Genomic DNA, 12966 nt, shown 5'->3' with positions numbered 1-12966 from the left:
TTCATTTCACCCCATCCTCACATGACGTGTGCCTGAAGCTTCAACATCGATATCCCCAGCCATGGAAAGAACCATGCACACTAACAAGGCGGGGCAAGCCACGCAATCAAGATCGACCCAGACATGACTGTACTATGTAGATACAATCGAAAGCTTAATCGACTACGAACTCGCGCCACCCTATCTATCATATGCGGGAGAATTACAATTAACCCCAAGGTTAGACCCAAGAGATGACGAACTGAAACTGTCGATCTACGACACATCATACGGAGTACACATGGCAAGGCCAAGAATATTCCACGCCCGAAACCCCCATCCACCAAACTATCTATCTAGTACCCTTACTCCCTGAGCAACAAATGCATCAATGTGATAGACATATCCGCACCCACACGTGCACGATACGCCAGGATACTTGCTCATCCCGTAATCAAATCCCGATGTTTTCGGGTTTAATCGGGCTATTGACTGGTAGTCGGAAGTCGGCCTATGTAGTGAGTTACTTAGGTACGGATCGATCGTCCGAGTCGCGATTTGTGTTTGCTGCTGCATGGGCCTCTAGGGGTCGGTAATAGGGGCTAGCTAGCTAGCTAGCAATATAGGCTATTCGCTGACTACTGCGGCTCTAGTCTCTAGTATCAAGCATATTATGTTAGTTGCGCTACGTGAAATGACACCATCGGGTGCCATAGATACTGCGCGAATTGTACTTGGTGACTAGGCAGCCCGCGGAGATGACCGTCTTACTAAGTCTGTACTTAAGTCGACTATAATATTATGCATGATTGCTGCATAAGGATGCAGGAGAAGTGGGTTCCATCCCCCGAAACAGAGGAACAAGGCTATCTACCTATCAACCAGGCGCTTCGCCTCATATAAGTACGAAGGATTTGCCACCCTCATTCCCCTATCCTGAAAGTTGATACTTGGAACAATCTGCGTGTGAATGCACTTGCATTAGACCCGCTCCTTGGTATGCAATGTGCATGTTCTTAGCTGCTGTGGTTAGGTCGCACATTGTGACGGTGAAATCAAGAAGCATGAACGATCGCTGGCGCTTTATGCATTAATCCTCTGGTGCTGAGGGAATTGAGGCGCCCCGTTCTCATGACCGCTTTTCAGGATAAGTTCGACCTGATTGCAGGTTAGCCAAGCCGGCGTGGGTGGATGATTCTTGTGCAACCACTGCGCCTTACCAGTTCCAAATCCGCCAATGCTTCTTCTGGTCGCTGCTCGGGCGGCACAGTCCCCTTTGCCAGTGCCTCCGCCCAAGCCTTGACTTCGTTGACCACTGCTAGACGCTCAACTGGGAGCTTCTTCACATCATCCTTCCCGTTAATCTGGACGGTAACTACTTCATTCTGCACTCGCAAGTTCCCGTTTTCGCCGACAACCGCATACCCCGTGTCTTTCTGGAGACTGGAGCAGGTGGAAAACGTGAAAGTGCCCTGAGCGCCCGACTCAGTCTGGAAAATGGCATCAACTGTGTCCGCAGGAGGCAGAGCGCCGTCCAACGCGGCAACCAGCGCATTAACACGCGTGATGCGTTCAGATCCAAGCAGATACCGCGTGGCAGCGAGGTGATGTACGCCGAGATCGAGAATTAGGCCCCCTTGATGATCGGGTTTCTGACGCCAGGGTACCTCTAAGCCGAATGATCAGAAAGCTACCCCAAGAACACAACCATCACGATAGCTCTGTAAAACTCACCTACATAGTTCCAATATTCGAAATGCCCCGGTCGGCAGTCGACGTATACTTGGGTGCGAAATTGCCGGATCTTTCTCAGTTGCCCGAGATGTTTTCGACCGTATCGCACGGTATCCAGGTATCGCCAGTTCTCTGCCACCGCCCAGGTGATGCCCTTGGGCGCAATTTCAGACCTGTACCATTGGATCAAGCTCACAGCTTCTGCAATATCTTTGGCGATGGGCTTTTCCGACAGGACATGCTTGCCAGCCGATAAGGCGGCCCGGACGTAGTGGGCTTGCTTCGTGATGGGCAGACTACAAGCAGACTTGGGATTAGAGCGCCATAGGCGAACACACGAGGTTTACATACGCGATGATAACTGCTTGGATGTCCGCGCGCTCGAGGAGGTGGGGTAGACCTTGGTTGGTGTCGTCTGCATACCGACCCAGCTGCAGGTCGGTCGCAATTCCGGCCGCCGACTTGAGGGATCGGGAATATACAGCCTTGAGCTCGAGGTCGGGAGAAGCCTGAATTCCCGGCTGAGTGGATGGAGTAAGCTTAGACTTTGGCTTTTACGGCTAGAGTGTTGATGGGGACATACCAAGTGGGCATCCTGCATGAACAGGCCTGGATACCAGCAATCAGGATGGCACAGCAACAGGGTACTCGGGTCAACATACCTGCTCCGATCAGGGCAACTCCAATGGGCATGATGAGAGCCAGCTTTGGTCCTCGGGCGCGAGTCTAGACTTGTCTACAGGGTCCTGTCCGGATTGAGGGACTGGTTCAAGGGAGGGGAAAACCGGTCTCCAGAGGGCCTTAAGTAGCCGACAGGTGTAGTTGCGTCAAAGCCGGCTTCGTCCAGCTGCAGATTTCCCATGCACGATGATGCAATCCGTTTCATCCACCGGCTAACAACACCAAGACAATTCTCATTGTTTATCGGGGTGGCTTTCGATATTCCTGATGGTCCAGTCCGCCAGCAGCTGGGTCTGCGCATTCAGACCCATGGGAAACCTTGAACGTTGGAACAGGGCAGGTGGAAAGCTAAATCACCTAATTGCCTGGAACAATTGCTTCAATGATCCGAGGTAGAGAAAGATATTCTGGATCGTTCACCCCAATCGTGATATGCCAAGGTTTTTCCGCGAAAATAATCCTTGATCGGATGGCAGTGTCTCCAAGTATATTAGTCTCTTTGTGCACAATGTGTTCCATCCCTTCTGGACCAGCATCAAAGAGCCCTCCCTCTGTGTGGTTTGGAATCCATGGCACCTCCTTCAGCTAAAACCAAGGCCAAATTCGACCAGTTTCTATCCAAGGTCGAACACATCACTCGACACGATCAAGATCCTTTCCAGGTAAAGATCGAGAACTTCATCGGCTATACGCATGTCCCCGTTGGATTAGCTGGACCTCTACATATTCGCACGTTCCCCGGGCACGACAAGGAGATATGTGCACCCATGGCAACCACCGAGGCGGCCCTGATTGCCAGCTGTTGTCGAGGATGCAAGGCTATTAATGCGTGCGGCGGGTCGAGTTCGTGACAGGACAGGACTCCATGAAGCGCTGTCCGTTCTTTCGTTTCAAAAGCCAAGGGGATGCGTTTCAGTTTGCGCACGCACTCCCTCATCTGAAAGAGTCCTTTGCACAAGTCGCCGAAACCACCAGCAAGCACCTCCGCCTGCAAAGTGTGACCCCGTATACGATCGGGCACTGTGTCCATACCCTCTTCAGCTTCGCATGCGGGGATGCATCGGGACAGAATATGGTGACGATAGCTACCGAGCATGTCTGCGCCTGGGTGTCGAGAACCCTGGCTAGCGAATACGGAATTGTAGAGTCCTATGTGGAAGGCCAAATGTCCTCGGACAAAAAGCCGTCCTGGGGGAATGTGACGGCGGCCCGGGGAGTTGAAGTCACGGCCTGGACATCGCTATCCGACTCGGCTTGCCAGCAAATTTTGGGCTGCTCGTCCGCACACATCTATGATTTTCTCCAGATGGTCCAGGAAGCCTCCATCCGTAACGGACAACATGGCAGCAACATCAACGTTGCCAATGTGTTGGCCGCAATCTTCATCGCCACGGGTCAAGATGCGGCAAGCATCACAGATGCCTCGTGGGCCCATCTAACTCCGGAGTATGATACCGAGGTGCAGCGAGTGACGCTGAGTCTCTACTTCCCCTCTCTTCCGGTGGGGGTGGTGGGAGGGGGCACTGTATACGCTACCCAACAGGAAGCGTTGCGGATCATGCAATGCGATGGACCCGGAGGCAAGCTCCAGTTGGCCGGGTGTATCGCCGCATTTGCTCTGGCCCTAGAGGTCAGTACGACTTCATCCGTCGTGACGAATACCTTTGCTCGGAGTCATGCGCGGTTGGCGCGGGGGGAGGCCGAACTAAGGCCGGAGTCGAAGATGTGAGATAGATAGGTAGACTATTGGATGGCCCCGGAATGATAAGATAGGTCGATGAATCGCTTTTGAAAACGATGCAGGAGCGGGGAAGAAGGAGTCGGTGTGGAAGTAGACATTAGCGAGTAGAGAGAGTAAGAGTAGAAAGAGTAGAAAGAGTAAAAAGAGTAACAAAAAGAGTAGGAAGAGAGATCGATATTCATGCCTAAGGCCAAAAGCGGGTGCTGACTCAGCAGAGCGCCCGGACCGGGCGGGCGGACCAATCAGAGGTGCATGATCGGCCACGGTGACCGACACTTCTTCAATCAAGTCTACATCATGATTGTTCTCCATTTCTCACTAGGTTACTTGTTCATAGTTTCAAGTCTCTTCCCTCCTCGCCTCCTGCTCCCTTTTACTACCCCCCAACACACACTTTAACACACTCCCACACTACCCTTCCCCTTGGCAACCTCCGCACGGCCTTGACAGCTGAACAATGCTTGCAACGTCCCCCATCCCCGGCTGCAACTGACCCTGACCCAGACCCTCCCCCTTCCTTCTTCCCCCATGCCAGACCTCTCCACTTCTCCCGGTCGGGATCCCGACTCCGACCCAAGGGAGGCTAGCAACAATGATGACAACAATGAGAACAATAGCCACATCCTGTCCCAGCATCTTCACCCTCAGTTCACAGCTTCATTACAAGATGAACTGGCCCCACCTTCCGGAGACGCCCCAGCAGAGCAAAGCAGCGGAGACGCTCCGTCCGAACCCCAGTCCTCGTTGAAGCTGCAAGGCGGCGACATCCATCGGGATCTGTACCGCATCGATGCCAAATCGAAACAGGCTCGCCTGGACAAACGGGCGGCCACCTTCTCCTTCCTTCCGAGACATACGGATGATGTCGTAGAAGAAGGCGTTGCCTCCCTGGAGCCAGGGAGCTTTCGCCGCCATTTCATCCAGAACAAGTACGGTCGCCTCGATCAACCCGGCGTAACCTCTTCCTTTCTCGACTTCCTCGACATCTATGGCAACTTTGCGGGCGAGGATCTGGCCGATACCGAGGAGGAGTCTGCCATCGTCGAGGAAGAGGACGAGACACAGGTTTCCGAGCGGACGGCCCTCTTGCGGCGACGGAAGAGCTCGCGAGCCAGTCGCCCCGGCGATGCCTCCAATGTCAAGACTTTCTTTACTCTGCTCAAGGCCTTTGTCGGGACCGGAATCATTTTCTTGCCCAAGGCCTTCCGCAACGGCGGTATCCTCTTCTCTTCCATCACGCTCGTAACGGTCGCCTTGATCAGCACGTTGTGTTTCCATCTGCTGCTCGAGTGTCGGAGACAATACGGCGGTGGCTATGGCGACATCGGCGAGCGGATTGGTGGTCCCCGACTTCGGACCCTGATCCTCGCATCCATCGTAATCTCGCAACTGGGCTTTGTGTGTGCCTGCATCATTTTCACGGCAGAAAACATCCACGCCTTCGTGGAGGCGGTAACGAAAGACCAGACTACCGCCATATCGATCGGTGCATTGATCGCCTTGCAACTGCTGGTACTCATTCCGTTGTCCTTGATCCGAAATATCTCCAAGCTGGGTCCGATTGCGTTGCTTGCGGATGTGTTCATCCTGGTGGGGTTGGCATATATCTACTGCTATGACATTGCCAGTCTCGCATCTCGTGGGCTGGCGTCAACGGTCGAACTGTTCAACCGCCAGTCGTTCACCCTGACCATCGGCTCGTGCATCTTCACGTTCGAAGGAATTGGGCTGATCCTGCCGATCCAGTCGTCCATGAAACGGCCAGAGCACTTTGACAAACTGCTATATACCGTCATGGCCATTATCACCATTCTTTTCACGGCGGTGGGGGCTCTGTCATATGCCACCTTTGGCGACGAGACCAAAACCGAGATCATCAGTAACCTGCCGCGCACGGACCGCTTCGTCAACGCTCTTCAGTTCTTTTACTCGCTCGCCATCTTGGTGAGCACACCCATCCAACTCTTCCCCGCCGTTCGCATTCTGGAGGGCAAGCTATTCGGTCAGGGATCGGGCAAGCGCGATCCGATGATCAAGTGGAAGAAGAACGTGTTCCGGACAGTGGCTGTTGTGGGTTGTGGACTGATTGCGGCCTTGGGGGCCGGGGATCTCGACAAGTTCGTGTCCTTGATCGGGTCCTTCGCCTGTGTACCGTTGGTCTATATCTACCCGGCGTACCTGCACTGGAAAGGCGTGGCCGAGTCCGCGTGGGTCAAACGGGGAGATATCGCGATGATGGTGCTGGGGGTAGTGTTCATGGTGTATACGACCAGCGCCACCGTATCTGTCTGGCTAGAGGGATCCTCTTAAAAAAGCGACCATCGACAAGACATGCGTAGTGTCCGGCGTCCCGGTTTTGCATCTTCCATTGGAGGCGTTTGGCGCTCCTGGCTCAGTTTGTCAGTCACTCACTCATCACAATTACTTGCCCGGCCTGCCCGCGACTAACCGCAGTGCGTCCAGGCCTTCTTTTTCCTTTTTGCTCAACCCACCCACCTACCCACCAGGGAGCTAACGGTGTGAATGACAGCGGTAGAGAAAATCCAACATGCCAGTGCTCAGCAGAGTAGTTGCAGCGGAGCAAAAGTAATCCCACCTTGGCTTGTGAATTTCATTTGTTGCTTTGGCTGCGTTTTTTAGTGATACCGTGAGGGGTTTCGTGTCCTCTCTTGATGAGGAATGATTGAATGAATGAAACACCTGACCCATACCCCACCTGTTCTTTTCCTTTTAGAGCTGTATCACGCATGCATCGTAGTCATTGGCTGCTTGAAGCCGTGTCGCCGATATTCGCAATTGGAAGTTTGTGGAACAAGCACGCTGTGACTGACAGGCCACATCCTACGTGACGAGAAGAGTATCGTCAATACAATCCTAGATGCCGGTCCCATCTACAAACCACCCGATCGCCAATAATAGTACACCTCACACTGGCAAGGAACAGACACACACTGCCACACAAACACATAAACCTTGATTGAGTTGGTTTACACTAAGCTAAATCCGCTGATCGACAGCATCAGAAATAAGAAGATGAAAAAGATGATACTATACATTCACAGTCCTACCCCAGAGAAGTCCACGTAGCACCTTACGGGCATCCGCTGGACGGGTAGTTGCAGCTGTCGTCGCTACCACCGGTGATGTCCACATCGGTGAAGACAAAGTTGGAGCAGCTGCCGTCACCGCAGAGGATGTAGTAGTCCTTGCCGTCGCTCATGGTACCAGTGACGTCGACAAAAGTGACGTTCTCAATCTTGACGCCGTTGGTCGGGTCGCCGGTGGCACCGCCGTTCTCGTAATCCTGCTGGACGTCGATACCGTAGTCGGTGATGCCGGACAGGGTGATATTCTCGTAGCGGATGTTGTAGACCTGTTTCTGTTAGACGAAAGGAGGTTTTCGAGGAGAGGGAGAAAGAACTAACCTCGCCTGTCTCACCGGCGTTGCTCTTGATGCGGCAGCCGTTCTCGCTGTTCACGACCTGCGAGTTGGAGAAGGTAACACCGTTGACGGTGTTGTCGCTCTTGCCGCCGATGGAGCCGATGCTCAGACCATGGCCACCGTAGCAGTAAAGGTTATCGACGACAATCTCCGTGCCGCTGGTGACGGCCACACAGTCGTCCTGGTTGTGCACCCAGCTGTTGGAAAGGGTCAGGTAGTCGCTCTGCTTGATGTCGAAGGCATCAGTGTTGTGGGCGGCCGGGTCGCCGTCGCTCTTGCTGTTGGCGGCATCGCCGGCCGAGTTGTTGAGGGTCAGGCCGGAGATGGTGAGGTACTCGGTGTTCTCGATCTCGAAGCAGTGGACGGGCCAGTTCATGATGTTGAGGTTCTGGATGCTGGAGTTGTACATGTCTTTGATGACAATGAAGTGGTCGGGTCTAGAAGTGCATTAGCATAATCAGCCTGCTGATCATTGTTGGTAAGTGAGGCTCACTTGTCCTGTCCACCATTGGATCCCTCGCCGTCCCAGTAGGCTTCACCGTTGCCGTTGATGACATGTCCCTCCTCACCAGTGATGGTCAGGTCGGTACCCGAGATGACAATGGGATCGAAGTCATCGTCATAGGTGTCACCGAAGGTCTATCGAGATTATAAGCATGGTGACCGACTGCACGAGAGGAGAGATAACTTACGGTTTCACCAGCGAAGATGACCGCTGCGCCGGTCTGCAGACCCGTGAGATCGATAGTGCTGGATGCCGGGGCAGAGACGCCGGACAGGAGAATGTTGGAGCAGGATGCGACGGCCGAGGAGATCGAGGCGTATTCGGTCACCGTGCAAGTCGTCCCTCCATTGCCCGCGACGGAGCTCTGCACCGGTACGGGGGCCTGGGTAGTCGCAGCCGCCACTGCCGAGGTAGACACTGCCACGCGAACGGCGGTGGTTTGGAAGGTGGTCGCAGCCGCAGAAGTCCGAGTGGCTGCAACAGGAGGGGCCTTGCCCTAGAGTGGTTCAGCATTTGGCGTACAGTAGTGTCGGTGGTCTACAGCCATAGCTGATACTCACCTGACTGCTGGAGGAGGCTGCCGAGGTCGATGCGGGAGAAGATGCGTCGGCGGTGCCCAAGCAACTGCAGGCACTCGACAGGTGCTTAGTCTTGTAGTCGCAGTTGGAGAGGAAGACGTCCGGCACATCAGTCGTGGCGGTCACCGAGCTCGCCGTGAAAGTGGCACAGAAGCTGGCAGCTGCAGCGGATGACACCGAGTAGATGGAGGCACAGGCATGGCTCTCGGGACTGTCGCATCCCAAGGCGAGGGGAAGGAAGGAAAGAAGGAGCGCGCTGCGCTTCATGATGGCGAAAGGAGCGAGTGTTCGAAAGAGCGTAAGGTTGAAAACGAAAAAAAAAACTAGGAAGAGGGGGAAAGAAGGACAACTGTGGCGATGGAATTCCCTATTCTTCCATCTTGACGGCGGCTGGAAGTGTGCAGCATTTTATACAGTACCTTGGGTGTAGTGTGTACCATGTCTAGTATGGGCCCAGAACCGCCAGGCCATCCGCATAATCCATCGAATCCAGCGCAGGTCGGAGCTAAGAATCGACAAGCTAAGCTCAGCCACCTCCTCCGGAGCTTGGCATGGCTAATGGCTCGAGTGGAGACCGGGACTAGTCAATAATTCATATCCGGCTCATTGGCGCCGTCGGCAGCCACGTCCTGTAGCCGAGCTCGACACGAGTTAACGACGGGTCAACTTGATGAAGGGACCCCTCGGACGTGTTTCACGAACTGCAGGATGGGTGGAGAGCCGTTGAGGGGAAGAGCCCACTCCACTTATCTGATACTCCGACGCGTCATTTCCCAGCACGAGTCATGTCCGGCCAGGAACCATGGGGTTGAATCGGATATCTCGGATCTCCCAGTCTCAGGGTCAATCCCATCCTCCCAGTTCAGCCGGGAAAGTCTTTGCCCCTGTGATCCTCCCTGTCTATTCATGTTATTGTCTGAACAGGATTCTCAATCTATGTCCTGCACCGTCGGGCCATCCGTAGCGTTGTGGGTGGGTCAGGGTAAAATTAAGCAGCCCGGGGCTAGGGAGAATTGACGAGCCATTGTCAAGGGACCCCCAGTGCAGTCATATGTCTTGGAGGCAGCATTGTTATGTCCGAAATTACTATCGGGCCCATGCACGTGCGCGCAGACCCATCTTTATCCGTCAACAAAAGCCTTGATCTTACCCATAGTACTGATGGCCTATCTTCTATACCTCGTCGACATATCCTTTTTGAGATTAGCCACCTATGGCCGTATATTAGTACTTGCGACAAGGCCTGCCTCACTCTGAGCCTGAGCTTGCATCACTTCGTGGGACAGTCTGAGTAGAAAAGTGGTGGAATTTGGAAGCAACCAAGGTGATCAACTAATCAATAGGCATTCCCCCGAGCCTACATATCCAAAAGATTAGCATTTTCAGGCTCCAATACCAACAGTTAGACCCTCACTGTGCAGACGAGCTGCAGCTTCGACCTTCGCATTCCCACTTAAGAGGTATCGGTAAAGTCGTGCTAGAGCGGGCACCAGTTCCAGCCAGTCATCCTTCAAGTTTAGGTTATAACCACGAGTGAACTTGATTGTGAATTCTTCACCCTTGGCACATCCTTCCTTGTGAACTCTTGTTACAGTGGTAGCCGGGAAAACCCCATAGGCAATATGGAGATAAGATTCATAGAACCCTAAAACAAAGACTTCCTGGTCTCTTGTAACATGCCGACGGCGCTGCAGTGTGATATTTGCAGCCAGCTGCCCAAGCATTATGCTCAGGGTTTCCATCAGGAATTGATTTCAGGTCTGTCCTTTATACCACTGCAGCCATCAGCAACCCCGGCCTGATCATTTGAGTATAGGGAACTTACTCCCGTGAAGGAAATGATGGGCACTGGCTTTCCCTGGCACATTACAGTGGCCCCACCCGCTGACTTGGAAGCAAATTGTTGGCTCCTTATTACATACCTTTCTATAAGTTGCGATTTGAACCTACGGGAGTCATTATCTGAAATGGTTGCCAAGCAGATTGAAACATACTGGATATGGGGACTGTGCTCACGAATGCCCTCAAGGTTACAGTAAACGGCGGTCATTAACGTCTTCAGCATGGAGCCTTGCGATCGGACGAAGGCACTGAAGGGCTCTCGCTCTGGTTGCTGCCAGCTTTTCTCGAGCAATTTGATTGATTCCCGTGCCTCGAAGGCATCTGATATCTGTGTCTCAGAACCAGCCAGGTCAAGACTGTAATCAGAAAGCTTGCGAAAAAGGGACTTGAAATCCCTGTCTTCTATCGGCCAAGCAATGGTACAGTCTTCATTCTGACTGACCACGTCGGTTCTCTTGAATACCCAAGGAATTAGCCGTGCCAGATCCCTAGCTTGAACAACTTGTCAGTAACCATCAAGCCATCTGGAGGAGTGCCCTTCGATACCTGCACATTCACTATCCACGGCACTAGGAAGTAACGCTTCAATCTCCACAATCTCCGAGCAGATAGTCACTGACATGCTGAGTGAGCGTATTTCTGGCGGCAAAACGAGTCGGTCTGGTGATGGTTTTCAAGAAGACGGGGTGTCGTGAAAGATAGACACCTCCGATGGATGGGGAACATGCTCGATCGCGAAAGTGAGTAGCAGTGCGCTATGACACAGTGGTGAGAGCAAAAGGGTGATGTTGGGGATGGGGAAGGGAAGTTTGGGGGAGGAGGAGGAATAGGAGAAGGAAAAGGGGAGAGGGAGGCTTATGAGCTGGGGAAGGGAAACGGGGAACGCGTGCCGGCCACGGGATGCCGCAGGTCACAGCAACCGCGAGGAAACAGAGGCATACTGTAGTACTACACAAGTGGTATGCAAGTACTACCTAGGAGTAGGCAGAGGCATCCCACACTAGGCAGAGGCATCCCACACTAGGCAGAGACCCTGACGGAGATCTCCCATGGTCCGTGCCACTCGGATTCCCTGGCCCGAATAGCTCGATGGCTCGAACACACGACTCCACCACGCGCTAGCTGAACATGGTCTGTAGTACGAGATACGACAGAGAATCCCAACTGCCTCAACGGCCACTGAAGTGTCCAGTCCGCCTAAGGACCCGTTCAGGAGAAGCGGCCACTTAAGAAGTCCAATGTCCCGGTTCCATTTACAGCTCCCTGCACGCCAGATGCTACCATGGCTACCGGTTGGACCGCATACGCCTACTATCCCTCCGTGGGAGGGGCGGCCGTCATGATCATGCTGTTTCTGGGCGGCATTTCCATCTTTACCTACCAGCTCATTCGGACACGCGCATGGCTGACAATTGCGGCTTTGATCGGAGGCCTCTGTACGTTTGCCGCCTACGTTTCCCAACCCCCCAAGTCGCTCTCCAAGCCTTCCAAACTGACCACGGAAATCTCTCCAGTTGAAACGGTTGGCTATATCGGTCGAGCCATGTCAGGCAACCAATCCCCCAATTGGACTCTGGGTCCCTATATCATCCAAAGCACGCTTCTTCTGATTGCCCCGGCCTTGTTTGCCGCCACCATCTATATGGTCCTCGGCCGGATCATCGCCCTCGTGCACGGAGAGCACCATTCGATCATCCGACTCAAATGGCTGACCAAAATCTTCGTGGTGGGGGATTGTCTGTCCTTCTTGATGCAGTCATCCGGTCGGTTCCTCTGCGGCTCTACCGTTTGTCCTATACTGACCTCTAACAGGCGCCGGAATCATGGTGCAGTCGAAATCAGCAACGGATAACACGGGCGAGAATGTCATCATCGGGGGTCTTCTGGTTCAGATCCTTTTCTTCTGCTTCTTCCTCGTGGCCGCCGGCATCTTCCAACGTCGCATCTACCGACACCCCACCGTCCGCTCCGAGTCGCCCATGATCCCGTGGCGCAAGCATTTCTTCTCGCTATACGCGTCCAGCTTCCTGATCCTCATTCGGTCGATCGTGCGCTTCATCGAATACATCCAGGGACAGGACGGGTACGTGATCACCCATGAGGCTTTCATCTACGTTTTCGATGCGGTGCCCATGTTCCTGGTGCTGTGTATCTTGATTCGGGTCCACCCCAGTGAGATCAACGGGCTGTTGGGGAAATCCCGCGTGGCCGCGGTGGGAAACGGCCTCCGCTTTGTAGATATATCTCCGGCACTATAAAAGCCGAGGCTGGGAAGGATACCTAGATACCAGAGCAGATAGAATATATAGCCAGCTATATATGACTTTTATCAGAAGGAACAGATCCGCCTTCTTCTGGCCTCTCCTTCTCTACCTCTCTCTTTTTCTTTCCATTTTTATTTGTGGCCGTAGTCTATTATTTTCAGAATTTCCCCCGGGAACGAGGGATCCACTTCGGGCTTCTT

At 53.5% G+C, this 12966-nt stretch overlaps 6 protein-coding genes across 6 annotated transcripts; 3 read left to right on the top strand and 3 right to left on the bottom strand.

The window, feature by feature from the left end:
- Window positions 1-1062: 1062 nt before the first annotated feature.
- On the bottom strand, window positions 1063-2406 carry BO80DRAFT_433888 (Gfo/Idh/MocA family protein; the record flags this gene model as incomplete). The annotated part of the gene is made up of 6 exons (XM_025720845.1): window positions 1063-1137; window positions 1200-1648; window positions 1714-2009; window positions 2065-2234; window positions 2297-2322; window positions 2376-2406. The coding sequence occupies 6 exons, from the start codon at window positions 2404-2406 to the stop codon at window positions 1063-1065; spliced, it is 1047 nt and encodes a 348-aa protein (XP_025576502.1).
- A 557-nt stretch (window positions 2407-2963) lies between these two features.
- BO80DRAFT_443970 (substrate-binding domain of hmg-CoA reductase) lies at window positions 2964-4123 on the top strand (the record flags this gene model as incomplete). Its single annotated transcript, XM_025721399.1, has 2 exons — window positions 2964-3237; window positions 3297-4123. 2 exons carry the CDS (start codon window positions 2964-2966, stop codon window positions 4121-4123), a joined length of 1101 nt encoding a protein of 366 aa, XP_025576501.1.
- A 338-nt stretch (window positions 4124-4461) lies between these two features.
- Window positions 4462-6713, top strand: BO80DRAFT_424090 (putative amino acid transporter). The gene has a single exon (XM_025719191.1). The coding sequence runs from the start codon at window positions 4664-4666 to the stop codon at window positions 6443-6445; it is 1782 nt and encodes a 593-aa protein (XP_025576500.1). The 5' UTR covers window positions 4462-4663; the 3' UTR covers window positions 6446-6713.
- Window positions 6714-7092: 379 nt separating this feature from the next.
- Window positions 7093-9319, bottom strand: BO80DRAFT_404423 (glycoside hydrolase family 28 protein). Its single transcript, XM_025717682.1, has 5 exons — window positions 8643-9319; window positions 8270-8578; window positions 8071-8216; window positions 7561-8014; window positions 7093-7508 (listed from the first exon to the last, which is right to left on the bottom strand). Exons 1-5 carry the CDS (start codon window positions 8925-8927, stop codon window positions 7227-7229), a joined length of 1476 nt encoding a protein of 491 aa, XP_025576499.1. The 5' UTR covers window positions 8928-9319; the 3' UTR covers window positions 7093-7226.
- A 723-nt stretch (window positions 9320-10042) lies between these two features.
- BO80DRAFT_443967 (uncharacterized protein) lies at window positions 10043-11124 on the bottom strand (the record flags this gene model as incomplete). The annotated part of the gene is made up of 5 exons (XM_025721398.1): window positions 10043-10372; window positions 10434-10458; window positions 10583-10606; window positions 10655-10994; window positions 11049-11124. 5 exons carry the CDS (start codon window positions 11122-11124, stop codon window positions 10043-10045), a joined length of 795 nt encoding a protein of 264 aa, XP_025576498.1.
- A 516-nt stretch (window positions 11125-11640) lies between these two features.
- On the top strand, window positions 11641-12760 carry BO80DRAFT_404420 (RTA1 domain-containing protein; the record flags this gene model as incomplete). Its single annotated transcript, XM_025717681.1, has 3 exons — window positions 11641-11938; window positions 12017-12265; window positions 12315-12760. The coding sequence occupies exons 1-3, from the start codon at window positions 11785-11787 to the stop codon at window positions 12758-12760; spliced, it is 849 nt and encodes a 282-aa protein (XP_025576497.1). The 5' UTR covers window positions 11641-11784.
- Window positions 12761-12966: the final 206 nt, after the last annotated feature.

The sequence above is a fragment of the Aspergillus ibericus genome (assembly GCF_003184845.1).
Source record: "Aspergillus ibericus CBS 121593 unplaced genomic scaffold BO80scaffold_14, whole genome shotgun sequence".
NCBI classification, from domain to species: domain Eukaryota; kingdom Fungi; phylum Ascomycota; class Eurotiomycetes; order Eurotiales; family Aspergillaceae; genus Aspergillus; species Aspergillus ibericus.
This window is presented reverse-complemented; position numbering and strand designations above follow the sequence as displayed.

What these genes read in the sequence shown, in the direction of transcription:
- BO80DRAFT_424090 (XM_025719191.1), top strand. Translation starts at nt 4,664, where the DNA reads ATGCCAGACCTCTCCACTTCTCCCGGTCGGGATCCCGACTCCGACCCA.
- BO80DRAFT_404423 (XM_025717682.1), bottom strand. Translation starts at nt 8,927, where the DNA reads ATGAAGCGCAGCGCGCTCCTTCTTTCCTTCCTTCCCCTCGCCTTGGGA. An exon ending in TCCAATGGTGGACAGGACAA is followed by an intron (nt 8,015 to 8,070) that starts GTGAGCCTCACT and finishes ATGCACTTCTAG; the next exon opens with ACCCGACCACTTCATTGTCA. An exon ending in ACGCCGGTGAGACAGGCGAG is followed by an intron (nt 7,509 to 7,560) that starts GTTAGTTCTTTC and finishes TAACAGAAACAG; the next exon opens with GTCTACAACATCCGCTACGA.